Source organism: Pyrgilauda ruficollis, unplaced genomic scaffold (assembly GCF_017590135.1).
Source record: "Pyrgilauda ruficollis isolate IOZ18807 unplaced genomic scaffold, ASM1759013v1 scaffold162, whole genome shotgun sequence".
Lineage (NCBI taxonomy): Eukaryota > Metazoa > Chordata > Aves > Passeriformes > Passeridae > Pyrgilauda > Pyrgilauda ruficollis.
In genome coordinates, this window is record NW_024514987.1 from 484,697 (window position 1) to 511,293 (window position 26,597).

The 26,597-nt window shown below is 52.6% G+C and overlaps 1 protein-coding gene across 1 annotated transcript; it reads left to right on the forward strand.

Moving 5' to 3' along the window:
- The first annotated feature begins 6 nt into the window (after positions 1-6).
- On the forward strand, positions 7-24,490 carry WDTC1 (WD and tetratricopeptide repeats 1). Its single transcript, XM_041463139.1, has 16 exons — positions 7-200; positions 6,021-6,171; positions 8,509-8,592; positions 9,585-9,631; positions 10,729-10,840; positions 11,236-11,423; positions 11,813-11,995; positions 12,274-12,368; positions 13,495-13,610; positions 14,681-14,756; positions 15,351-15,447; positions 16,749-16,922; positions 20,098-20,333; positions 20,708-20,876; positions 21,273-21,465; positions 21,596-24,490. Exons 2-16 carry the CDS (start codon positions 6,064-6,066, stop codon positions 21,791-21,793), a joined length of 2,076 nt encoding a protein of 691 aa, XP_041319073.1. The 5' UTR covers positions 7-200; positions 6,021-6,063; the 3' UTR covers positions 21,794-24,490.
- The last annotated feature ends 2,107 nt before the right edge of the window (positions 24,491-26,597 follow it).

The window sequence follows — 26,597 nt, forward strand, 5'->3', positions numbered from 1 at the left end:
CGCAGTTGGCGTGGCGCATGCGCAGCGCGCGGCGGCGGGGGGCGCAGCGCAGCCCCGGACAGCTGGCGGGGGTCCCCAGGGCCGGGGGGGCACGGCCGGGGCCCCGGCGCGGCCCCTGCGCTGCGTCCCGCTCTGCCCCGCATGGATGGAGCCTCGCAACCTCCGGTGCCCGCTGCGCTCGCGCCCGGGAGGCCTGACAGGTAACGGGCCCCCGCGGGCCGGACGGGCCCCGCCGCCCTGACAGACACCCCGCGCCCCCGGATCCCTTCCCTGCCCGGTGCCCCTTCCCCGGCAGCCCTGCCCCCGTTCCCTCCCCGCTCAGGCACACCTCGTCCCTTCCTCTCCCGGCCGTGGTTCCTTTGCTGTCAGCTGTGCCCCTGTAGCCCCTTCCCTGTCAGCAGCCTGCCCTGCAGGCCCCGGCCCCCTCCCCTCTCAGCTGCCCCCCTCAGCTCCCTTTCCTGACGTCTGTCCCACCTGTTCTCCCCAGCCCAGGCTCTGTCAGGTGTCCCCTTATTGCCCTGGGGTGTCACCCCCTTCTCTTCACCAGGGGTCTGACTGCCTTTAAGGGTCTCTCCTTTATCCATCCTCCCACCCCTTTTCCCCAGCCCCTCTTCCCCCCAGCCCTGCATCGTCTGCTGCTGCCCCCCTCCAGGTACAGCCCCTGCCTTTGGCTTCCTTTCCCCCTCCCACCTGGCACTGCCCCTCCTCGCATTCCTCTCCCCTGTGCTGGCTGTGACCCTGCCCTGCTCCCTCCTGTGCTCGCTGTCCCCTGGTTTGAGCCTTCACAGGAACGTTCCCTGCCCTGCTGGGTGTCCTGCAGCCCCTTGCCTTGCAGAGGGGACCAGCCTCTCCTCCTGTGCCGGTTAAACTCCTTGCTGGAGCTCCTGGCCCGTGTGGGACCTGGCGCTGGGACGTTCCCTGCGCGGGCTGGGGGCTGCCTGCTCTCTTTTCGCGTGGATGTGTCAGCCGGGGACCAGGGGGAGGCAGGATTGCAGTGGGAGGGCTGAGCTGCGAGCAGCGTGTGGGCTGAGAGTGTCAGAGTTTCCCTGACAGTGCCCTGTGCTGCCTCTGCCAGGGCTCCCATCTCACCTCGTCTCCTGGCTCCCTGCTCCAGCCATCTCTGCTGGGGAGCTGCTGCTCCCGACAGCTCCTTCAGCTGGAGAAAAGACTCCTTTTGACAAGGTGTTTGCTGCCAACCAGGGCATTCCCTCTTGGTTTTTCAGGTTTCCTTAAAAAAAAACCCAAAACTCCTATCTATACTTATATATTTTAATTTGATCTGTGACCTCTTGGAAAGTCAAGGTAAAGAGAGCAGGGAAATAAGTTGTGAGGATAAAGAAGCCTCTCAGGGTGGGTCCTGGGTGGTGTTTGGAGGGGTGAAATAATTTAAAGGGAATGCTGAAGGGGAGGGTGTGAGGAGTCTTCCCTTGGGATGAGCCTTGTATCCAGAGGCTCTGGTGTGCAGAGTGCTGCTTTTTTCCAGTGACCTTGAGTTTGGAGCCTGAGACACGTGGGCACATGCAGGCAGTTAGGAGTGGGATTGCTTGTTTGCAAGTGCTGGTTTCTGGGGTCCTGCTGCTCTGTGGAGCTCCTAGGGTGGATGGAGCTTTCCCAGAGGGTGCAGGTGCCAAGGCTGGGGCTGTGCCAGACTGTGCAGAGCCCATCGCTGTGTTCCTGTGGGTGGGAGGTGCTCAGGTGGCTCCAGGAGAGGGGAATACCGTCCAGCAAAGGAGCAATCCCCCACATCCAGGCTGTGGGAGTGTTTGATGTTAAATTGATGGAATCAGTTGTGTTATCAGTGTCGAGGTCTTGTTTCCAGGCTCGGAGTGAGTGTTCCTCTCCATGCCCTGGAGTACCCTTTGGAAGTGTACTTTCCCAGGAGCTTAGGGGGCTTTTCAGTGGCTGTCAGTGTAAACTGAGCCTGCCCAGTCTGGAGCCCAGGGAAGTCTGTGCCTTGTTCATTTTTGACCGTGGGTCCCTTTGTGCCCCGCAGTTCTGTGTGGCAGCCCTGCAGAGTCCGGGGGAAGGTGCAGCAGCTGCAGGTGGGCTCATCCTCTGTGTGCTCCAGGCAGCACTTGGAGGAGAGGCTGTCACCGAGGAGGTGACAGCAGTCACTGCCTCCCAGGTTTTCAGTCCTGTCCAGGTGTTCCAGGCAGCTTTGGAGCAGTGAGGGATGAGGGAAAGTTGTCCTTGAAGGGTGCTAGAGAAACGTGCCTGGTGTCATCCAAGAAATAACCCCAAAGAGGGCACGGGGTCGTGGAATGGGGTGGTGGGCAGGGACCTTAGGGATGGTTTTGTGGCAGTGGCAGGAGCACCTTCCACAGCCTGGGCTGTTTAGGGCCTGGCCTGGAGCAGAGGGAGGGTTGGGGTTGTTTCTGACTGTAGCCAAAGTGAAGCTGCTCGTGGAGCCAGCCCTCTAGCAGCAGTGCACGTTTGTCCTGAATTGTCCCTCACTCTGGGACTTGATCCCTCCTTCCACCAGGGGCTGGTTGTGCCGGGTTAGTTAAAAGCCAGAAGCTGCAAGAATGGGTTAGAGCAGAATTTGCACGGTGGTTTTGCCTAAAGAGGAACATTCTTTACCAATTTCCATGGTTGGAAGTTTCCAAGGAATTTCCAATTCCTTTAGTGGTGACAAAGACAGACTCTTTGGTGGGACTTCATGTAAGGAAGCCTTTGTGTCTAAGAAATTGGGAGGCACAGTTGATTTTTATTACATGTATTTTGCAGGAAATCCACAAATCTTGGGAGATTTTGCTTTATTCCAGGGTCTGTTTCAAGCTGGAGGATGGATCTACCTGTACAGTGCTGGGGTCAATAGTCTTTAGTGTTAAGAAAAGTTAATATTTATTTGTTTATTTATTTATTTAATATTTGAATGAGGTCACTGTCATATCCATGGGGACTGGGAGTCTGGGGATGTGATCAGTTGCGGCTAATGCTCAAAAAGTGATCTGGAATGTGAATTTGGGCTTCTTAATCCTTTGTCTGTGATTCCGTGGTAATTTAAAGGTTGCCAGAGCCTTTGTAGTTGTGGAATACCTGTCAAGCAACAAAAAATAGCAAAGGGGAAGGAGGAAGGGCTCTTGGAGCCTTCTTGGCCAAGCAAAGACACAAAGTCTGGGAGACCTTTGAGCATTTTGCAGCATCCAGTTGCCAAATCAAGCACTTTCCTGGAAAGAGACACCTTAGGCTCCTGCATTCCGTTGGACTGGGTTTTATCCAGGCCTGTTACCCAAGGTCTGATTGCTTGGATGATTTTCCTTGGCTAATGCCCAAAATGTGATCTGGAATGAGAATTTGGGCTTCTTAATCCTTTGTGATTCCGTGGTAATTTAAAGGTTGCCAGAGCCTTTGTAGTTGTGGAATACCTGTCAAGCAACAAAAAATAGCAAAGGGGAAGGAGGGAGGGCTCTTGGAGCCTTCTTGGCCAAGCAAAGACACAAAGTCTGGGAGACCTTTGAGCATTTTGCAGCATCCAGTTGCCAAATCAAGCACTTTCCTGGAAAGAGACACCTTAGGCTCCTGCATTCCGTTGGACTGGGTTTTATCCAGGCCTGTTACCCAAGGTCTGATTGCTTGGATGATTTTCCTCACCTGTATTTTTTAAGAAGTAAAGTTAAGCTGTTCCACAAGGTAAAAGATGCTGGCACAGAGGAGTCTCTGTTGAAAACCAGAGTTTTTAACAGTCTGTTAAGGAGTGGTGGTCTTGGGGGGTTTGGCTGTTCCTTCTCTCTGTTTATACAGAGGGGTTATAGGGTATTAATGGTTTTGCAGTGACTGATTTAGCTCTAAATTGGCCTCTTGGTGTGGGTTATTTATGGCTCTAGGTGGGAGATCTGGATCCTTCCATGCACATGCATTTTTCCACGTGTGTCCTTGAGGTTGTTTGGTGTTGTTGGAAGAGAAAGGAGCTGATTAGAAATTAACCATAACTAGAGGTAGGAAATGTGACAAAAAGACTCCCAAAAGAGCAGTGGGATGTTTGTCACTTGGGAGGTGACATAGTGGGGTCCTAAGAGCCAAATCCCATGGCTCTCAAAGAGGGAGACAAGAAATGTGCCTGGCAGGGAAGAAGAGGAGGAAGCTGGATGGTGCTTGGAGAGGGGAGGCTGTGGGCAGAGCCTGGGAATGTTTTGGGGAGCTCTGAGAGGGGTGGAAGGTGCTGAGGTGTGCTGGGACAGTGTCCCTGTGTATTTTGGGGTGTGCTGGGACAGTGTCCCTGTGTCTTTTGGGGTGTGCTGGGACAGTGTCCCTGTATTTTGGGGTGTGCTGGGACAGTGTCCCTGTGTATTTTGGGGTGTGCTGGGACAGTGTTCCTGTGTATTTTGGGGTGTGCTGGGACAGTGTTCCTGTGTCTTTTGAGGATGGACTTGGAAGCAGCCTGAGGCCGTTCCCTCTGCTCCTGTCTCTGTTCCCTGGAGCACAGCCCGACCCCCCGGCTGTCCCCTCCTGGCAGGAGCTGTGCAGAGCCACAAGGTCCCCCCTGAGCCCCCTTTTCTCCAGGCTGAGCCCCTTCCCAGCTCCCTCAGCCTCTCCTGGGGCTCCAGCCCCTTCCCCAGCTCTGTTCCCTTCCCTGGACACGCTCCTGCTCCTCAGTCTCTCTCCTGAAGTTTGGGGAAGCTGCTCAGAAACCTCTCAGAGCTGCAGAGTCAGCAGCTCCACCTGCCCTTGTGCCCAGGTGCTGCTGCTTCCTCCCCTTCCTGTCCTTGGCAGCCATTCCTCAGGGAAGTTGTTGTTGTGGCTGCCCCATCCCTGGCAGTGCCCAGGGCCAGGCTGGACAGGGCTGGGAGCAGCCTGGGACAGTGGGAGGTGTCCCTGCCCATGGCAGGGTGGGACAGCAGGGCCACTGGAAGCCCTCCCGTGGCAGCAGAGAATCAGATGAGGGTTGCCAGGACTCCTGTTTGTTGCAGTGTTTCTGTGAAATGCTCTTGTTTCAATGAATCAGCATTTCCTCATTTAGAAGAGGAAAATTTTGGCTTGTTCTGCTTGGAAATGTTTTGAAACTAGAAGGTTACATAGGACAAAATGGGTGTTTGAAATTTTGTTTTTATTCTTTTTGTTATTTTAAAGGGAACTGTGGGAATGCCTAAATGGGCCAGGCTGTGGGAGGGGAACTGGGGGAATTGCAGCATTTCCCAGGGACTGACTGATCCTTTGCTAGGCAGCCTGTCCAGCTCAGGGTTGGGACCATCTCTCTGCAATTTGAATACTTTTTAGCAGAAGTAACCAATTCCATGGGGTTTCAATTATTTAGGTTAGTACTTTAAACTCCATTAAGAGTGTGCAAAACTCTTAATTTCTCCTGGAAATTCGATTTTAACTGGTCACCTCTTTTCTCTTGCTGAGGTAATTAGGTGTTCAGTTGTGACCTCATGGTTGGCTGTTGTGGTTTCCAAGGAATGTTGATGCCCTTTTGGATATTTTAGGGGTGTTTTGCTGATAATCCAATGTAGTAAATGAGAGAGAAGATGTGGCCAAAAGCATCAATGCTGTGTTAATTCACAGTATAACCTTTGTTGGTTGTAGAGTTTGGGAAACATGACATTGGACATGAATGGTGGGAGGGAAGCCTGGGACAGGAAACTGCCCTGGGCTCACAGGGTCTCTGCTGGGATAGAAACATGGATTTTCCAGGCTGATATACTCCTGGAATTCTGCTCATCCTGAATTTCTCCACAAACTGGGAACGGCCTTGAGTCAGACATTCATTCTTGCATTGTTCCTTCCCTGAGTTTCTTCGGGAGCCTTTATTCCAAACTTCCCAGCTCTTAGCCACCGCTGTTTCTGGGAGCTTGGTGTGTGTGAGTGGCCTGACGTGGTGTCCCCACCGTGTCCCTGTGTGTCCCTGCTGTGTCCTGCAGGTAGCAGGGCACAGTGTGAGTGGCCTGACGTGGTGTCCCCACCGTGTCCCCACCGTGTCCCTGCTGTCCTGCAGGTAACTGGGCACAGTGTGAGTGGCCTGATGTGGTGTCCCCACCGTGTCCCCACCGTGTCCCCACTGTGTCCCTGCTGTCCTGCAGGTAACTGTTGAACGCCCTCGGCGCGGATCCTGGCCCGGCTGGGATGCTTGGATGCACAGCAGCTCTTCCCACAGCTTCTCTTCGTCTGCCCCACTGCAAGAAGATGGCAAAAGCCAACATCACCAGAGACATCATCCACAGGCAGATCAAGGTGGGTGTGAGCCGTGTTCACTGGTGCTGGCTGGAGGGGGAGTCAGTGCTGCAGTGGGGAGAGCTCCTGGTGCTGCCTGACTTGGGAACGAGATCTCTGTTACTTACATATTGATAAGCTCCTAAGGAACTTAGGAGAACAAACACACAGGACCTGTCACTGTCCTTAATGGAGAGCTGGGATGGAGTCTGGCATGGCAGGAGCACAGTTCCTCTCCCTGGGCTGGTTTGCCATCAGCAGCTCTGTTCCTTCTGAGTTAAAGAGAGAAATAGAGCTGCTTGTGTTTGGGCACCTCAAAGGCCCTTAGCCAGCTTCCCTCTCTGCTTTCTGTGTTCTCCCTGTGTGATCTTGCCATCAGAGGTATTTCTGACTGTAGTAAAGCTAATGATCTCTGTCACAGCCTCTCTGTCTCCTTTTCTTTAGAGAGTGCTGTGTTGCTTCCTTTGTGTAGGGGAAAAAAAAACTTGTGCAGTGGTGGGATCAGTCATCTGATGGCTGCTTTGGTGGAATATCAACGTGAAAGGACTGGCTGCAGCAGACACAATAGGCAATTATTGCTGGGACTCAGAGGCCTGAAATCATTTGCAGCTTTGCTGATAATCAGCATGCAGGAAAGGGATCTGTGAGTGGCCAGAATAAGGAACTGGGAGCTCGAGTGCTCACTTTGCAGTTTGGTACCAAACTCTGTTATAAGCTTGTAATTCAATCCATGTGCAAAGATTTGTTTTGCTGCCCTAACAAGGAAGGGCTGGTTCTGTGGTTTGAGCCTTAGCCTGGGACTGTCTCAGGCTGTCTGCTCTGTAGACTTTGACGTGTGACCTTGGGAAGATTGCTAAGTCAGGCAGTTCCTTGTAGGAAAAGCAGTTTCCTACCCACAGCCCTCACAAAGCCACTGAGGCTGCAGCAGCACAGATTTATACCTGCAGCACCTTGCATGGGCCTTGCAGTGCTTTAGGAATGCTCTCCACAGAAGCACATCAAGGGGTTTGAAGTCTGTCGTGGAAGCTCCTGCAAAAAGCCTGGTTTGTTTTGCCTCCAATCCTTTTATGTCTGTCTCCATTTTTGTCTTCAAATAGCTTTTGGTGTGTGGAGTTCATTACTGAGCACTGGGCTGGGAATTCAGCACTTTTGTTCTGCTCTGGGACTGCTGATGTGCTCTGAGCACCACCAGGGTGGTGTTTTGGGCACCACCAGGGTGATTTTTTGGGCACCACCAGGATGATTTTGACATTGGTGTTGCCATCTCTAAATGCTGATGACAAAGGATTAAGTTGATGAGTGTGGCATGGAGTGGGACCACAGCTGGGTCAAGTCCTAGGGAAGAATCTCCATTTAGATGTTCCATCCAAAATCTGACTGGCATTCTCTCTCCTTCATTCCTGCCTCTGCAGTTGGCCTTCTTTCATCAGAGCCATCTGCTGATGCATCTGTGAGCCCTGTGAGATCACAGGGGAAACAACTGTCCTGCTTTCCTTCACCTTCATTTGTACTGACGCAGTTCTGTGGCAGCTGTTCCCATCCCTCTGGAACAGCCTGTGCACTGCAGCTCTGCTCCCTGCCTGAGGAACAGCCCATCCCTGAAGGCAGCAGGCCAGTTCCACTGCAGCTCTTCACCCCTTGCTGCTGCTGCCTGGGGACAGGCTCTGCAGTGGCACAGCTCTCCTGGGCAGCTCTGGTCCAGTACTGCTGTGCTCAGGATGGAGGTCCTGCTGAAATCCTGGCCAAGGGATAACAGCAGGTTCTTCCATATCTTCTGGTTCAGGCCCCAGGTAGGGTCAGCTCACTGTGCCTCACAGTGGGCCTCCCAGAGCTGGAGCCTGGCACTGAGTTACACAGCATTTTAAATCAGTTCAGGGGCACATATTAAGATCTGCCCGCCTGGAGATGTTCAGAGGATGGGAAGGCTGGAGAGGGACTTGTCACAAGGATGTGTAGTGATGGGACGAGGGGGAATGGCCTTGAGCTGAAGAAGGACAGGGATAGATGGAATACTGGGAAGAAATTATTTTCTGTGAGGGTGGTGAGGCCCTGGCACAGGGTGCCCAGAGCAGCTGTGGCTGCCCCTGGATCCCTGGCAGTGCCCAAGGACAGATTGGATGGGGCTGGAGCAGCCTGGGACAGTGGGAGGTGTCCCTGCCATGGCAGGGGTGGCACTGGGTGGGCTTTGGGGTCCCTTCCAACCCAAACCATTCTGGGATTCTGTGACTCCCTACAACAGTACAGGAGCTGTGGAGCCCCCAATAGCTGGCGTGATTTTTAACCTTGAAGAACGTTCTCTGAAAGGGCAGGAGGAGTGTTTGTTTGGCGTGCTCAGTGTGGTGCCTTTTGCTCCTGCAGGAGAGGGGAGCGCTGGGCTTCGAGCGCCACTACCACGTCACCGACCCCTTCATCCGCCGCCTGGGGCTGGAGGCTGAGCTGCAGGTGAGTGTCCAGAGGGCAAACCAGCTCCTTGGAGTGCACCTTTTGTCAGGTCAGTACTGATTTCTTGGTCCCCCAAACTGCATTAGAGCCAGGAGTGGCTCAGTGAGAGCTGGCGTGAGCTTTCTGCACTGCCTGGTGCGCCGTCGGGAGAACCTGTGGCAGGGTGGGCACCACCTAAGCTCAGCACTGATGTCTGAAGAAGACAATTGTCAGCTGTTCAACATGCTCAGCTCTAGTGGGATGCCTAAGGAATTGCAGTGCACTCTGACATGCCATAGAAAAGATTTTAAGATTATACAGAATATTCTGGGTTGGAAGGGACCCACAGGGATCATTGAAGTCTTAAGTGAGCAGCCCCATCTGGGGGTCAAACCCACAACCTTGGTATTATCAACACCCTGCTCCACCCAACTGAGCCTACCTCTAACACATCAATTATCTTGGTTTGGGGGAGAAAAGGATTATTTTGCCCCCTTTTCAGTCACATCTCCCCCATCAAATGCTGCTCAACACTCCCCCGCTTCCCAGTGCAGTCGTTGGTTAATGTGGATGAAGATGGATGATGTAGTCACCCAGCAGCAAGGTGCTTCTAACAGAGCTATCAAAAGTGCATTTTCCCTGTGTTCCCAGAGTGCCTGTACATGTAATTTGTCAGCCTAGCCAAGGGCTTTGGAAGCAAAGTCACCTTTCCGTGTGTACAGCAGGATTTCAGCTGTAGCCTCTGAGGCTAAACTGCCATTTTATTCAACACTACCTTTTTCTATTTGTTTCATTTTGCCTTTTCTACACCAACTGCTCTAGCATGTCTGTCTTTTCTGGAGGTGCTTATCTACCAAGTGTGTGGAGTTCTTTGCAGGGTTGGAATAAAAAAACTCTGCTTTTATTGGAAAAGGTTATTTGTGAGGAGCTCACTGTGTCCTTGTCTTAGGACAGCTCTGTTTGATACATCTGAAGTTTGACTAATGCCATCTTCCCTTGCCTCCTTCCCTCAGGGTCACTCTGGGTGTGTCAACTGTCTGGAATGGAATGAAAAAGGAGAGTAAGTATGTGGCTTCATCTGGGGAATCAGCAAAACCATAACCCCAGGTTTTCCCAAGAGTAGGATGTAGGTCATGTTATCATAAGCAGCTGCTTCCCATTTCTAGTAAAGTGGAGCTCAAGCCTCAAAAGAAGCTTTATTTTGTTACATATATCTGGATATTATTAGAAATGCCCCTTTAGTGAGTTCAGAAGGGAAATGGTCAGACTAAGAAGTGGAGATAGAAGGCTGCTTCTCTTCTCTTAAGTGGTATTATGGATTATAATGGATCTTTAGGATTTGCCCAGCTGGTGGTGACATTTCCCCACCCCCTTCACCATGCTGTTAAAAGCTGCTGCTGGGGGACAGATATCCAAGGCAAGGAGGTAGAGAATTCACCCCTCTGCAATTTTAGAGGGACACTAAAGAGCAGCTCCCAGTAACCAAGCGGAATGAAGAGTTTCTGTGTGAGAAATGAGTGGACTGGAGGAAGAGTGGGTATTTCTGCACCTGACTCTTACAACATCCAAAGTCTGCCCTCTGATACTCTTCAGAATTCTTTACCAGTGAAAATTTCATGTGCTTGAAAGAGAATGGCTACGAAGAAATGTAAGTTTAAAAGAGCTGAGAGCTGCAGGTGTCAGATTCCTTTGGTCCAGATGCAGATGGATGGACAAGCGAAGAGCACCTTGCAATGACTTTAAAAGCAGTTTGTGGTTCACCCCATGAGCCCTGGGACTGCCTGGGCACCTCTGGAGCCTTGGCTGGGCTTCAGAGATGATGAGGAGCAGCTGACACAGCCAGGGTAGCAGGGAGGGTGGAGGCCCTGCATTTTGCTGTTGAGCAAACCCTCCTGGTTTCCCATCGCCGTGCGGGTGAGATGCCTCAGTCAGCTGTGTTTCTGTGGAGTTGCTTTTTGTCTGCTGTAGCTCCTAGACCTGGCTGAAGGGATGGGTGCACAGCGAGCAGCAAGAACAGAGAGCTGAGGGAAGAGAGGAAATGGGCTGGTTAGGGCTGAATTAACTTAATGGATGTCTGTGGTCAAACAGCTCCACAGACCTGGGCACGGTGTGGAACAGAAGAATTCGTGGTGCATATTTGTCTCCTGTTCCTTTTAGCTTGTTGGCCTCTGGCTCTGATGACCAGCATACCATTGTGTGGGATCCTCTGCACCACAAGAAACTCCTTTCTATGCACACAGGACACACTGCAAACATCTTTTCTGTCAAGGTATGTGCTTAGAAGGAATGAGCAGCTAACAGAAACCGCAACCTGAGCAGTAAAAGGATAAATCCTTGCTAGGAAACATTTTCTTGCAAAGAGTTTCCCCCCCAAAAATTTTAATATTTCTAATTATGGGGAAAATAATTAAATCTAATGTTGCACTTAGCTTATGCAGACCCCAGGCTTATTCTTTTGGTAAATTGGAAGGAAATGGTTGTAGCAAACTGGGATGTGTGATGAAGACACTCTTGAGTCCTGCTGTAGCTGGTGACTTGTGTAATAGGGACTAACATGGGTTAGCCCCCTTTGCTGAAGCAGAATTCCTGCTCTGTGCCGGGCAGGGGTCCCTGTGAGCAGCCCCAGTGCTCCTCCAGGCTGAGTGCCCGACCCCTGTCCCGCAGTTCTTGCCGCACTCGGGGGATCGGATCCTCATCACGGGAGCTGCAGACTCCAAGGTGCACGTCCATGACTTGACTGTCAAGGAGACCGTGCACATGTTTGGAGATCACACCAACAGAGTGAAGCGGATTGCCACGGCTCCCATGTGGCCAAACACCTTCTGGAGTGCAGCAGAAGATGGCTTAATCAGGTACAGAATTCCAGTTGGTTTGGTGTTGGGAGCCATCACAATGTGTGCTGTGCACAGACCTGAAGAGAGGCTGTCTCTGTACTAACAGCTTAAGCTCATCTCTCCCTTTCCTAAAACTGGGAAGATTTATCTTGTAGAGCCATGAATACTCTCCTCAGCTCCTTCATTTTCCTCACTGCTGGAAAGGGAGGCCAGGAAAGGAACAGGTCATGACTTGGGAGTTCAATTTGGAACTTGAATAAATCTGTGCACATTATGCATCTGCTTTTAATGATTATCCTGGTACCGAGGCCCAGTGAGTGTTGTCCCAGCTCAGGACATTGCATGAGTCTCTTCCTGCTGCTCCTGTTCCGCCGTGATGTGTCTGCCTCACTCCCACCCCTGTGCAGGCAGTACGACCTGCGGGAGAACAGCAAACGTTCCGAGGTCCTGATAGACCTGACTGAGTACTGCGGGCAGCTGGTGGAGGCCAAGTGCCTGACGGTGAACCCCCAGGACAACAACTACCTGGCCGTGGGGGCCAGCGGGCCCTTTGTGCGGCTCTACGACATCCGCATGATCCACAACCACAGGTAACAGCACCTGCCTCTGGGGCACACTCCTGCTGCAGGCATCTGCTCAGGGCTCTGCTGGGCAGGGGGGCTTGCAGGGATCCAGCACTCGCCTCTTTGTGGGAAGTTTCACTCTGTTTTTTCTGTCACCCAAAGTCTTCTGGTTGAGTACACCGGGGTGGCGTGAGGCTGGTCACCCCATAGCTGTGTGGGCAGCAGGCCTTGTCCTCGTGGGTGGGCAAGGAAAGCCAGTGTGGATGAGGCTGTGCTTATCATGAGGCTGTTGCTCTCTCTGGCAGGAAGAGCATGAAGCAGAGCCCCTCAGCTGGAGTGCACACGTTCTGTGACCGGCAGAAGCCGCTCCCGGACGGGGCGGCTCAGTACTACGTGGCAGGTACGGCCCTGCTTGGGGGGCACTGGGGCACGGGGGGACTTCACTGCCTGCACAAAGAGCTCTGCCCATCACACACAACCCCTGCCCAGGGCATCTCTTCCGTGGGATGTTGGCTGGAATTGCAGGTGATTTCACCGGGGAGGTGAGCCAGCCTTGCTGCTTTTTGTCCAGCATAAATGTGTTTTTGTCACTCCTGCTGGAAAGGGGAGGATTGGGTATAAGCTGGGCTCTATAGGCTTGCCTGGAACTGGTCCCAGCAAAGCTGCCATGCAAAACCTTTTTGGCACAGAAATGACTTGTCCTCATCCTGCAGATAAAGAATCAGTGATGCAGTATCTGAGCAATCTAGATGACATTTTTCTCCAGTGCTCATTATTTGCTATCTTTTACCCCAAAATGTTGGCTTGGTTTTTTTTTTTTTTTTTTTTTACAATATCTCAGACCAGCATGTTCAGCAGACCAGTTCTGACAGTCCTGCTCCTGATGATTCCCACTAGAGGATTCCTCAGGTCCCCTGAATTGGTCATGCAACACATCTGCTGTCTGAAGAACAGAACCTGTGTGTGAGCTGAATATTTAGGAGCTTTGGTTTCCTTGTGCTGAGGGCTTTATTAAGGAAACCTAATTAGGGGCTTGAGGATGGAGGTATTTGCAGATGGCCACAAATCACAGAAGCCAAATCCTAGTGAATCCCCAAAACTGAGATTTGCTGGGTTCTGGAGGCTCATTGTTGACAAGGCAGTGATGATTCTTGTCTTCGTGTGGGGTGGCTGTGCAAAATTGGAATCATGGAATCACAGAATGGTTTGGGCTGGAAGGGACCTTAAAACACCCCTTGTTCCACCCCGTGCCGTGGGCAGGGACACCTTCCACGAGACCAGGTTGCTCCAAGGCCCATCCAGGCAGGCCTTGGACACTTGCAGAGATGGAGCATCCATACCCAGAAGCTGTGGAAAGGCACCTGTGCCTGCTTTGGTTGCGCGTGGAAGGATCCCCTGAACAGCGGAAATGGAAAATCCCGTCGGTGCTTGTGCTCCATGGCTTTGCCCTTGTAAAAGGGAGCAGCTGGGGTAGGACAAAGACAACAGTTGAGAGTTAAGCCAGTAATTACTTGTCCTCTCCACAGGGCACCTCCCAGTGAAGCTCCCAGACTACAACAACCGGCTGAGGGTCCTGGTGGCCACGTACGTCACCTTCAGCCCCGATGGCACCGAGCTCCTGGTCAACATGGGGGGGGAGCAGGTGAGGAGGCAGAAAAGCCTCACATTGGGTCACTGGGCATTGTTGTGTGCTGCTGAAAATAGGTACAGCAACTCCTCTGTGGGTAATGTGATTTTAAACTGCTTTCTGATTAATTCAGACTAAATACTTGGGATGAGGGATGTGTTTGTTACACTGTCACTGATCAAAGTTAAACCACGTTCTGTTGTGGTTTTCCAATTCACATTTCACTCTCCGGAAGAGGGGAAAGAAAATAAACAAAATCAGTTCTGGAACTGACCTTTGTTGACCTAGAAAGGATTTCATAACTCATTCTTGAGACATCAAACTGCTTCTGTAATAGAATGTAGTGAATAAGGAACTTGGAGAAGCAAAGGCCTTCACCTGGAATATTGATTGCTTTAATTTTAAGCTCTGGGTGTTATTCATGGATCTTTTGTAAAGCCTATCAATGGAATGAGAAAATCCTCCTGACACATTAATCAGCATGGATTAAACAGGACCTTTGCTTGTGGGCAGGTTGCACTGTGCTTGTCCTCTCCAGCTCTTTCTCACACGTGCACTCACTCCCTTTAGGAGAGGGTGAGCTGTGGGTCTGGCCTGGGCTGTCCATTCCTGTCCCAGTACAGCTGTAAATTAGGGTTTCACAGAGTTGCCCTGGGAGTTTCTTGGGAAATACTGGTTTCATCTTAGAGAGACTTTTCCTCAGTGTCTTGCCTCTTTTCTGTCAATAGGTGTTTGGTTTCTTCATTATCATGATGTTAATTGAAATACCTTAGTTGCCTAACTGAAATATGAAGCTTTCTGAGCAGGTTGGTCAGTGGTCAGGTCATCTTTTAAACTCTGCAGGTGTGGAGTAAGACCAGGTTCCTGTTTCCCAGTGCTGTTGTCTCTGAACTGGGCTGGACTGGGACACACCCCAGTTACTGCTGCCACCCTTGTGTGTCCATCTATAAAAAAGATTCCCAGTGAGAAAACTGGAAATAGCAAACACAAACATGGAACTGTGTACCTGCTGAGCCCTCTTTTATTTCTGACTTGAGCATCTCTGTTTTGCAGGCTTGTCTCATGCTCTTTTTTCCTTTCCTCAGGTCTATTTGTTTGATCTGACATACAAACAGCGGCCATACACTTTTCTCCTCCCAAAGAAGTGCCACACTTCAGGGGGTAAGTGTGATGCTGTCACAAAGGGAGCACAGGGGAGTTCTGTACTGCACAGTTCATTTTCAGGGTGCAGGAGGAGAATGCAGCAGGCTGTGGGTGTTGCTGGGCTGCTTCTGCAGTGCAGTTCATAGCCTGGTGCCAAAATCCTTCTGCAGTGAGACAAAACACGAGGGCAGAAGTGACCTGTGGAGAGGGGGATGTGTGAATTGAGAGTGCCTGAAGGGTTGAGTTGAGTGTGCTCAAGGATTAAGCAGACTGTTCAGTGCTTGAGGTCCTGGTATCCTCCCAGACCATTCCAGGATTCCATGATACTCTAACCATGGCCTGAAATCAGTCAAAGGTTAATTCCCTTAGCACTTGCTTCTGTGTGTGTCTGGTTTTCTGATCTAGAATTGTATTGCAAAGGACACTGCAGAGATTTGTAAATATGAGGACAAATCTAATCCAGGTGTTGGAGCAGGTGGAATCATGGAAGTTTTGTTTCTGCTCTGAATGGGGCTGTCGTGTTGGGTTGGCCCTGCTGTAAAATAAACCCAGAGTTTGTATAACCTACATTGATACTTAGCATGGTTGTGTATGTCTGCTTCTAACCCTCAGAAGTGCAGAATGGAAAAACCTCTACCAACGGAGTGTCCAATGGGATCCATCTCCACAGCAACGGCTTCCGCTTGGCCGAGGGACGGGCACACGTCAGGTGAGGGCACAGCTGCCCCTCCTGGGGCCTTCCATGCCTTTGTCCTTGGCCTCTCACAGGCTGAGGTGCTGCCACAAAGGTGTGAGCTGCAAATCCCTTGCCCTGTTCCTGGATTGCCAAGTGGCCTCTGTCCCTGTGGCTGTGCTGGCCTCTCGTGCCTGGGCTGTGAACAGGAGTCAGAGCAGGCAAGAGCATCCCGGGAGGATTTTTCCTCTTATGATGAATTAAGGTGGACAAAACTAAGAAATGATTTTTCAGGCCTGGAAGCAAAGTGTCCTGAGTGGTGGTTGCTTCCTGGCCTGCAGGAGCTGGGTGTTGATAGTGGCAGAGGCTGTCTGGTGAAGGAGCCTTGCTTCCCTCTGCCATTTGCTGGGCACTTGCCTGCTGCAAACTGAACTGAAGCAGCCAGAATTGTTCTGTGACAGCACTGGAACACTACTGCCATTCCTAGCATGGGAGCTAGGCCTGGATGGAGCCTCTTCTATTGCTCCTGCTGATTTCTTTCTTTAAAACAAAACACATTTGGGCTGAAGGAGCAGCAGCACATCTTGCTGGCTGTTTTTCCTCCAGCTGATGAGACTTGGTTCAAAGTCAAGACCCTTATTTAATACCATATATGGGTAGTCTGGTTCCTCCAGAGTCACTTTGTGGGCTGTTTCAGCTCCTCTCCTCTAGATGGCCCCTCCACCGCGGCAGCAGGAATGGGGCTGGAATTTTGGGCTGCAGAGCATGGGCCTGGTGAGCTCAGATGCTTCTGCATGTGCATTGTTGTGCACTGCTCAAAGAGCACTGGAAACGTTGTTTGTGCAGTCGAAACAAAGACCTATTGGTGAAGTCTGGTGCTTAAAATACCCACTGCTCAATTTGGAGTGTGTCTCTGTAGATGAAGGAAAATTGGAAACAGACAAATGATGGTCACACTGATGTAGTGAGACTGCCAGAGGGCGGGGGGGCCTGGCACAGGGTGCCCAGAGAAGCTCTGGCTGCCCTGGCAGTGTCCAAGGCCAGGTTGGACAGGGCTTGGAGCACCCTGGGGTAGTGGGAGGTGTCCCTGCACATGACAGGGGCTGGCACTGGGTGGGCTTTCAAGTCTCTTCCAGCCCAGACTATTCTGGGATTCTGTGATCAAAACCAAACTTTCCTCTTAAAGTTCTTCATGTCCAGAGTGCCTTCTGCCTTTTTCTGCATCTTTTATTGGGAAGTTTAGCAAACATTAGCTAAGCTGGAACTCAGCACTGCAGACTGTGAGCTGGAGTGAAGGATGTACAACTTACCTGTGCTGCTCCCTTGTTCCCCTGCAGCCCCCAGGTGGAGTTGCCCCCGTACCTGGAGAGGATCAAGCAGCAAGCCAACGAGGCCTTTGCCTGCCAGCTGTGGACACAGGCCATCCAGCTGTACAGCAAAGCTGTGCAGAAGGCCCCCAACAACGCCATGCTCTATGGGAACAGAGCTGCTGCCTACATGAAGCGCAAGTGGTAAGGGCAGTGTCACTGCAGGGGACTCCCAAGGGCACCTTGCTCAAGGGCTTGGTGGGGTGCAGGTGGGGCTGGGGGGTCAGACTGAAGCACCTCTGGCACAAAGGGGGGGCCAGCAGTCTGTGCTGGACAAATTCTGGGGAGGCACAGCTGGTAAGCAGCCGTTGTTTCACCTGCTGATGGGCTGTGTGGAGTCCTGATCCTTTCCTGTTTAAAAAGCTACCCAAAATCTGATTCACAGCATTCTGGATGTCTCCAAGGGTGTCTGTGTTTCTCTGGGTGGTTCTGATTTGCATTAAAGAAGGGCTCTTAAATCTGCTGTCAACACATGACGTAATGGTGACTGTGCTTTATAACACCCATGACAGGAGGTTGTTTAGGGCTGCTGGGGTGGCTTTGGTTGCTGCTTTGTCCAAGTACCTCACTCTGCAGACACTCAGACCTGGTGGTTCCTGTGTTACCCCAGCGAACCACACTCCTCTGACTGAAACAAACCTCTGGGAGGGGTCTGGGGAGGCGGCAGATCCTTGCAGCCTGGAGAGGATTCTGCCCTGCTGGTTGCAAAACACCCTGTCAGCCTCTGCAGTAGGTAATGTCTGCTCTGACCAGTGGCCAGAGCTGCATCTGCAAGATACAGCTGAGTTATTTTAGTGCCTGTCCCCTTGAGCAGAGTAAGACTGAGTACCATGACTTGCCATTAACATATTTAAAATAGCTGTGGTCCTTCATCTCCATTTGCTTTGTGAGGATATCCTTCTCCTCTCCCTGCTGAAATCCCCAGTATGAGTTCTCCTCTCTTCTTGCCAAGATAAAGAGCAGCCAGCAGTTGTTGTGACTGTTGGTAACTGGCCTACTGGCTGTTTTGCAATAGCAGAGATTTGGGAGCTGCCTCAAAAAGACCTCAGTGTTCAGAAGGAGAAGAACAATAGGTTGGGATTAAGGGATGGAACACAGAAGCTGAGTGCTGATCTCATGAATGACATTTTTCTTATAGGAATCGTTTTTCCCGAAGGGTGTTGGCACATCTGAACCTTTCAGTGTGTCAGCTACTGCTTTGCCACAGTTTTGGGTAGCAGGAAGATGTGGAAAACATACACACAGTGGGTTTCTGTGGCATGCAGGGGGTAGGATTTAAATAGCACTGAGCTGATACCTTCCAGGTGCAGGAAAGGGGAAGGTGGCTGGGAGGTCACGGAGCAGGGGGAGAGGCAGACAGTGACCCAGGCTGAACCACCACGTGTCTCTGAGGTGTTCTTGATGTCTGGAGCAGGAACAGGTACAGGCCACCCTCAAAACCCTGCAGGTTCTGCTTTGGCCTCATTCTCTGAATAACAGAGCAAGAGAAAAGGAAGGTCTGTAATTTCCTAACCTCTCCTTGTTCATCTCCCTTAAGATGCTGCTCATATTTTCCAGCACTTTTAAGGCTGTCCTTTGAAATTTTGCTCCTAAAAGCCAACTGCATCCCCCTCTGGGTTGGCTTTCAGCAGTCCACGTTGGCAGTACTGAGCTGATTTCCAGTTTTGCACAAGCTGAGTCAATGCTGTAACAAAGGGAGAAGTCAGAGCCTGCTTTACATCCCACCATGTCCATTTTCACACCAGTCTGCTGGGCTGCCAGTGCTGGTGGTTGAGCTTGAAGGATGTTTGAGGGTGGCAAAGCAGTTTTAAAAGCCCAGTCAGGTGTGCAAGTGTGTGACACCTGTCTGTCATCCTAACAGGTAACCTGCATTCCCTCTTTCTCTGAGTAACAATGGCCTGTAGCTGCCTGTCCTGAATTAACCCTGGCAGTGCTGCAGGGGCAGCCCTGCAGAGCCATGTTCCTGCTGCAGATCTCCTGGGCAGGGCTGTGCTGGGGGTGGCACTGCCCACCTGGACAGGAGGGGGCTGCAGGCTGAATGGTTTGCAAACATGCTCCTGCAAGATTTGGAGCTGCCCTGCAGAAGCCCAGACACTGGGGCACCTCTTCCCTGTTCCACCTGTGTGTGAGGAGGAGCTTCTGTACTGTGAGGTGGCACAGCACTGGGACAGGCTGCCCACAGAGGGTGTGGAGTCTCCTGTACTGGAGATATTCACAAACTGGACACAGTCCTGACCAGGGAAGGTGTCCTGCATGACCTCCAGTTGTCCCTTCCAACCCAAGCCTTCCTGTGGTTCCCTGGCAGAGGTTTCACATGATCTAAAATTGTTGCTCTGTGAATTCATCCTCTCCTTGGGAGTGTTTTGGACCCTGGTAGGAGCAGTGCACGGAATCCTGGAATGGTTTGGGTTGGAAGGGGCCTTAAAGCCCATCTCATTCTATTCCCTTCCACTCTGCCAGGTTGCTCCAAGCCCTGTCCAGCCTGGCCTTGGACACTTCCAGGGATGGGGCAGTCACAGTGGGGCATGTAGGTTACAGATACGAAACATTAACATTATTATTATTATTATTGCTATTATTAACCATCAAATGGAGCCTTGTTTAGGCAGCCTGTGGGGTCTGGGCAGTTGAGGCTCGGTGCTGGTGCCCCAGGTGTGTCTGCCCTGCCAGGCTGAGCTCAACAAGTCCCTGCTGCTTCCAGGGCACAGCCTCACTGCCCCAGCCCTGAGCTCAGGGAAATCAGGCTGTACTAACAGGATGCAAACACCAGAGCGGTCCTTCTGCTCTAACACTCACTTCTAAAACCCCACCGTTCTTTCCTGTGAAGGTGAGGACAGGTTCCTGCAGAATTCACTGTTTGTCCCTTTGCGGGGAGGTCCTGAGCCGCTGCCGGGTGCCGTGTGTCCACACAGGGGCACGAGTGAGCTGTGACAGGCAGCCCGCCTGGCACGGGAGGGCTCTGCTGCCTGCCCAGAGGGCTGCTGCATCCTCCATCTTCAAAGGACTTCCCGAAATGTGCTGCAGCAGGGAGCTCTGCTCTCTCGGATTTAAAATGGCAGGTCAGGGCTGGCGGGGCAGCCTGGTGCGGTCACATCCCAGAGCTGCCTGTGGGCGTCTGCTGCGGCCCTGGGGAGGCTGGGCTGGGTCAGGTGGTGCCCCCGAGTCACAGCAAACGCTGTTAGAGAGCTCCTGGGGTGTGGGATTGTGTGGAGAGCTGGAAACAACAAGCTGTGGAGTGAAATGAGGGCTGGGAAGCAGCAGTGGAAAATGTTTGCTGTTGCTGCTTGGGCTGGCTCACGCAGCGCTCTGCTCTCCTCAGGGATGGGGACCATTACGATGCTCTGAGGGACTGCTTGAAGGCCATATCCCTAAATCCGTGCCACCTGAAGGCTCATTTCCGCCTCGCCCGCTGCCTCTTTGAGCTCAAGTACGTGGCAGAAGCACTGGAGTGTCTGGATGACTTTAAAGGGAAGTTTCCAGAACAAGCACACAGCAGTGCCTGCGATGCACTAGACAGGGACATCAATGCTGCCCTCTTCTCCAAGAGTGATAACGGTGAGTGCTGCTGCTCCTGGGCTTCTCCAAGGTTACACTGGAATCTAATGAGCACACAAGGACTTTCCTCCTTAAACTGCCCCTCTGAAGTAAAGCTCCCAACTTCTGAGAGAGATTGATTGTTGCTGTGCACAAAAACTGGCCTGAGCCTGTTCTTTCCTCGTGCCTGCTCCTGGTTTGCTCTTGAGTGAGGGTGTGATAAAAGGAGTCTGATGTAGCCAGGAGATAATCTGGAAGGAAGGAAGCTCATGCTCTGAGCCCTGCTTCCTGCTGGAATCGTCCTTAACTCTTCTCTAAGGCTGCTGGGGTCCCCTGGGGTGTGTTTTGCTTAGAAGTGCCCCGGTGGTGCTGAGGGAGATGTGTTGTCCTTGCAGCTGAAGACAAGAAGGGGGGTGGCCCCATCCGGCTGCGGGCCACGGGCCGCAAGGACTCCATCTCTGAGGACGAGATGGTGCTGAGGGAGCGCAGCTACGACTACAAGTTCCGCTACTGCGGCCACTGTAACACCACCACGGACATCAAGGAGGCCAACTTCTTTGGCAGGTATGCTGGCACGTGGTGGCAGGGGTGCAGGGCAGGAGTGAGCAGCAGCAGGATGATCTGTTCCTCACGTGTAGCCCCGTGTTACCGTTCGTAAACGACACGGACGCTGGTTTGGAGGGGTGGGATGAGCTGACAGGGGCCCCCCTCCCACGCTGCTGCATGAGCAGCTGATGAGGAGCAGATCCACAGAGGAGCTGGTTGGGCTGGCAGCTCAGAAATCCATTTGGGATTGAAAACAGGGCTCCTGGGGATGCAGGGAGCCAGCACGGGGAGCTTCATCTGGATGTGCAAGTGTGAGGGGTGTCAGCCTGCTGATGATAGAAGCCATGTGAGGTGCTCAGCCTGCTGGAGCCTGGCTCTGGAGTGTGACCCCCAGGCCCTGCTCCTCTGCCCTAGCAACGCCCAGTACATCGTCAGCGGCTCGGACGACGGCTCCTTCTTCATCTGGGAGAAGGAAACCACCAACCTGGTGCGTGTGCTGCAGGGAGACGAGTCCATTGTGAACTGTCTCCAGCCTCATCCCAGCTACTGCTTCCTGGCCACCAGCGGCATCGACCCGGTCGTGCGGCTCTGGAACCCCAGGCCAGAGGTAGGAGCTGCAGCCGGAGCCGCCCTGGCTGTTGGACGCTCTTTCCCGCTGTCTTTTCCCTCTGGATCTCCCCTTGCAGCAGCAGGAGCAGCCCCTCCTTGCTCCTGAGTGCTGTCCCTGTCCCTTGCAGAGCGAGACCCTCAACGGGCGCGTGGTGGTGGACATGGAAGGTGCTTCCCAGGCCAACCAGCGGCGGATGAACGCGGACCCGCTGGAGGTGATGTTGCTCAACATGGGCTACCGGATCACAGGACTGACCAGCGGTGGGGCTGGAGGCTCGGATGATGAAGACAGCTCAGAGGGGCAGGTCCAGTGCCGGCCCAGCTAAAACAGAACTGCCTCTCCTTCCTCTAAACGTTTGGCTGAAAGGGAACCGAGTTTCCTTGGTCCTGAACTTTCTCTGGTGAATGACTGCACTGTTTCGCACTATGCACAGGGTAGGACAAGCTGGCAGGGGCAGGAGCGGCCGTCTCTAAACCATCACCTCCTCCTCCTCCTCCTCCTCTTCCATGGCAGTGCAGTCCGGGGTTTGCCTTTAGTGGAGTTTAGTCCCAACAGGGGTCTTTGAGTTGTCTGTGAGCAGTGTAACTGGTGATTATTTTTCCAGAGCTGCTGTATGATCTGGTACAGGGACTGTTGCCTGCATTGCAGGGGGGATGTTAAATTCCTGAATAAAATACAAACCTAGGGCAGGGGTTATGGAATGAATTTACTGCAGTGATTTTGAAAGCTTGACTGTGCTACCAGCCTGTCTACAGGCCCCAAGTTTATGGTTGTTGGCCATGAAACACCTGTTTTGTCCCATAACATCTTTCTTCTGGCTTCCATCTCAGACACGTCAGCAGATGTAGCTGTGCTGTATTGAGGACTGGAGGTTGCCTGTCTTGTGCCCCTGTCACAGCTGAGGGATCAGTGAAGGCACTGGGTGTGTGCAGCTCCACAGGGCAGAACGAGCTTGCCCAGTTCTGATACTCCCTCCTGTGGTCCCTGAGCCCGTGCAGGGAGGTGACAGCAATGGGCACAGGCTGGATCACAGGCCCAGGACTTGTGTAGCTAAAGCTGCTGAGGAAAAGGGCAGGTGACAGCACCTCTCCGTTGCCCAAGGTGTGTAGCTGTGTTGGCCTTCTCTTCTCCATGTCACCTGTGCAGGAGCTGAGGCTGTTGTCACCGTGTGAATGGTACAGCTACAGTCTGGAGTTGTCAGAAGCAGCATTTCTGTGCAGGCAGCTGCTGTGTCTTGGCCAAGGTGGGCCTTCCCTGCCTCTTTGTTGGTGTAACATCAGATGGATTCGTGGTCCTCTCAGGAACCCTCCTTCCTCTCCCCCTGCCCAGGCCCTGGCTGGCTGCACAGCCAGGAGCACACCTGGAAACACAGCACTGTACTTCCATTCCTTCCCCCTCCTGTAACACCCAGCCCTGTTTTCCCCTCTTGCAGTTGCCAAACACTTAATACCCCACAGATCTTACACAGCTGTGCTACAACCACCTCTGGAGGTTGTTTTTTCTAGGACTATCAACTAAGACCAAAGAGCCCCTGGAGATCTGAACCGCTCTGCTGTCTCGTGTCTCTTCCTGCCGAAGGCCTGGCCGTGTCAGCCTTGGTCCCAGGGGTGTGAGGTGTGTGTTGGGAGTGTGTGCGCATGTGTGTGTGCTGTTCTTCCATGTGGTGCAATCCCTGGTCTTCCTGTTGCTGCCGTGGAAAGATGAGAGGCCTCCCTTTCCTCCCTGGCTGCCAGGGAGCGGAGCGCAGCTGCGCGGGGCTGCCGAGCCGGGCTGCTCTGCCTTCCAGAACAATCCTGGGCTTGAGCAGCAGAGAGGTCAGCTGGCAGCACCTCCCCGAGGCTGCAGCTCCTGCAGAGAGAGGACTGGGACCGGGGGCACCCCGGCACTCTCCTGCTGTGTCCCGGGGTGAAGCCCCCCGGTGCTGCGGGAGCCCCTCCCGGGACCAGCCCCCCGTGCTCTGCCCGGCTCTGGGGGCAGGATCAGCAGAGCTCACCTGGGCCAGGTGTCCCTCAGCTCCTGGGGCAGCTAGGTTTGTTTTCAGTACCTGTGACTGTTGAGTTCACCTGGCTGGGGGCACGGCCAGGTGCACCCCCGGCATTTGCTGCTCTTCCAAACCCAGAGGCAGCAGAAAATTCTCCTCACTGGGGTGGCTTTCTGACATGGTCTGCCCTTTCCTTTTTTTGCTTAAGGCTTCCTACTAGACCTATCCTCGTCTTTTTTTTTTTTTTTTTCCTTTCCCTCTTCTCCTCCCACTCAAACTTTTTTTTTCAGCTTTCAGTAGACAACGTCTGCAGACTTTGATATTTAAACTGAGAGACTGAGATGGAAAGCTCTGAAGAGAACAGACCTCTCCCTCCCCATTCACCTTTTGCTGTGGCAGCTATTTTTTGGGTTTTTTTTACCCTTGTGAGACAGTGCAGCTCTTTCACCTGCCAGTTGCAGTGTGAAAGCAACCAGATTCCCTGCCTCTGCAGTGGGTTGCTGTTTTTAATGGCTGCTTTGGTTAAAAAAAAAAAAAGATTAATAATAATAGGAGAGAAGGGGAGAGAAAAATCTTTCTGCCTCTAGCCCCTTTTCCCCTTGCTGTGGGCAGATTACCTGCTTGTCGCTTGTTAACAAGGAATTTGTATTTATTGGTGAAGGAAAAAAAACATGCTGGGGAAGTCAGGAGAAGATGTTGCTTTATTGACCTCTGCTGTTTACTTCAACCCCCTCTTTGGGAAAGCTTCTTCCTGCTCTTTCTGGTTAACTCTTTCTAGCCTGGGATATGCAGGGATGCCTCCTTTATTTTTGTATTCTAGCAATGGGCTCTCCGTTAGGAGACTCTAGGATTCTCTTAGTGTTGCAGTGACCATTGCTTCTCGCTTTTTTGAGTACTAAAGACGATCATCTCGTAAACTTTGCCCCTGCAGTTGTAGAGGTAACACACGAGCCTTACTGCCCTCATTAGAAGGAGCAGAAAACTTGTTTCTCTGGTCCCTGGAAGAGAAAGGGTTAAGCGATTAAACAATTCTTTGTTCTAGTTCTTCCTTGGTGTCGTTTTGTTTGGGGGATCCTTGTGGTTTCGTTCCACCTTTCTGCTCTGTGGGGGTGGGTCTGCTTGGGCCAGGTGCTGTCAGTTCTTCAGAGAGCAGAGGCTCCAAACACCCAAAAACCTGGTGGGACGGGGACGGGGGCTGGGGAGCCCAGAGCTGGCCCGGCAGCCAGGGCTGGGTTGGTTTAGCCGGGTTTGGGAGCTCAGAGCTGCAGTGGAGCCAGGCTTTGGGCTGCCAGCACTGGGGTGGGGACGGGACGGGAGCAGTCCCCGTGCCCGAGGGTCCTGCTCAGAGACAGCAGAGCTCTGAAAGCCTGGGGAGGGCCCTGCGGACCCCCGGGGCAAAAAAAAAGATTAATAATAATAGGAGAGAAGGGGAGAGAAAAATCTTTCTGCCTCTAGCCCCTTTTCCCCTTGCTGTGGGCAGATTACCTGCTTGTCGCTTGTTAACAAGGAATTTGTATTTATTGGTGAAGGAAAAAAAACATGCTGGGGAAGTCAGGAGAAGATGTTGCTTTATTGACCTCTGCTGTTTACTTCAACCCCCTCTTTGGGAAAGCTTCTTCCTGCTCTTTCTGGTTAACTCTTTCTAGCCTGGGATATGCAGGGATGCCTCCTTTATTTTTGTATTCTAGCAATGGGCTCTCCGTTAGGAGACTCTAGGATTCTCTTAGTGTTGCAGTGACCATTGCTTCTCGCTTTTTTGAGTACTAAAGACGATCATCTCGTAAACTTTGCCCCTGCAGTTGTAGAGGTAACACACGAGCCTTACTGCCCTCATTAGAAGGAGCAGAAAACTTGTTTCTCTGGTCCCTGGAAGAGAAAGGGTTAAGCGATTAAACAATTCTTTGTTCTAGTTCTTCCTTGGTGTCGTTTTGTTTGGGGGATCCTTGTGGTTTCGTTCCACCTTTCTGCTCTGTGGGGGTGGGTCTGCTTGGGCCAGGTGCTGTCAGTTCTTCAGAGAGCAGAGGCTCCAAACACCCAAAAACCTGGTGGGACGGGGACGGGGGCTGGGGAGCCCAGAGCTGGCCCGGCAGCCAGGGCTGGGTTGGTTTAGCCGGGTTTGGGAGCTCAGAGCTGCAGTGGAGCCAGGCTTTGGGCTGCCAGCACTGGGGTGGGGACGGGACGGGAGCAGTCCCCGTGCCCGAGGGTCCTGCTCAGAGACAGCAGAGCTCTGAAAGCCTGGGGAGGGCCCTGCGGACCCCCGGGGCAAGGGGAGGCTCAGAGCTGCCCCCCAGCCCACCCTGACCTGCGGGCTGGGGCAGAGCCCAGCCCCGAGCCGCCCTTCCCAGGGCCCTGCGGACCCCCGGGCAAGGGGAGGCTCAGGGCTCCCCAGCCCACCCTGATCACAGCGCCTTCCTGCCTCGCATGGAGCGCCCATCACCAGCCTCTGCACCCAGAGATGTTCCTCTGCTGAAGGATTTCATAAACTCACTTTTTCCTCCGGATTCCTGCTGCAAAACCTCCCAAGTATCTCCTTGCTCTCCAGTCTGCAGGCCTTAAGGGAGGGTTAGAAAACCAGGCTGTTATTCTCAGAATCCATTTGAACTCTTCTCTTAAAATTCCTGTTGGACACCTTTCAGCCGAAGGTCTTTTGAGGCCTCTTCATTTCAAATCCTGTCTGATATAAATTATTGCTTTAAAAGGCAGCTCTGCTGTAACAAAGCAATGAGCATCCATAGCTGGAATTGGCAATCAGCTAATTGGGTCAGCTCTTGGAGTGAGTGGTTGGAAGCTGAGTGTTTGAATTGTGGGTGGAAATGGGTAGAAGGACCCAGAAAATTAGTTTTATTTGTCATTTGGACGAGAGGATTGGGTTGAGGAGGCAGAGGAGGGATATGCTCTGGGATGTGGGGGGAGGAACATATTTGCAGCCTGACTGACAAATTCACTTTTCTCTGATGGAACTGTTGGCAGTGCCAGCGACAAAACTGCAGAGGGCTCAAGATGGGTCCTGCGAGTGAGCAAAACGGGAGCAGGCTGTGGGAATGTGCCTGCTGTGGGTGCAGGAGCTCAGCCCCGTGGCTGCTCCGCCTCGCCCTGCGCACAGGAGACCACCGGGGACCCCTTCGGGCTGGCCTGGAGGGCAGCTGGG

What these genes read in the sequence shown, in the direction of transcription:
- WDTC1 (XM_041463139.1), top strand. Translation starts at nt 6,064, where the DNA reads ATGCTTGGATGCACAGCAGCTCTTCCCACAGCTTCTCTTCGTCTGCCC. An exon ending in GAAGTGCCACACTTCAGGGG is followed by an intron (nt 14,757 to 15,350) that starts GTAAGTGTGATG and finishes TCTAACCCTCAG; the next exon opens with AAGTGCAGAATGGAAAAACC. An exon ending in TCTGGAACCCCAGGCCAGAG is followed by an intron (nt 21,466 to 21,595) that starts GTAGGAGCTGCA and finishes TGTCCCTTGCAG; the next exon opens with AGCGAGACCCTCAACGGGCG.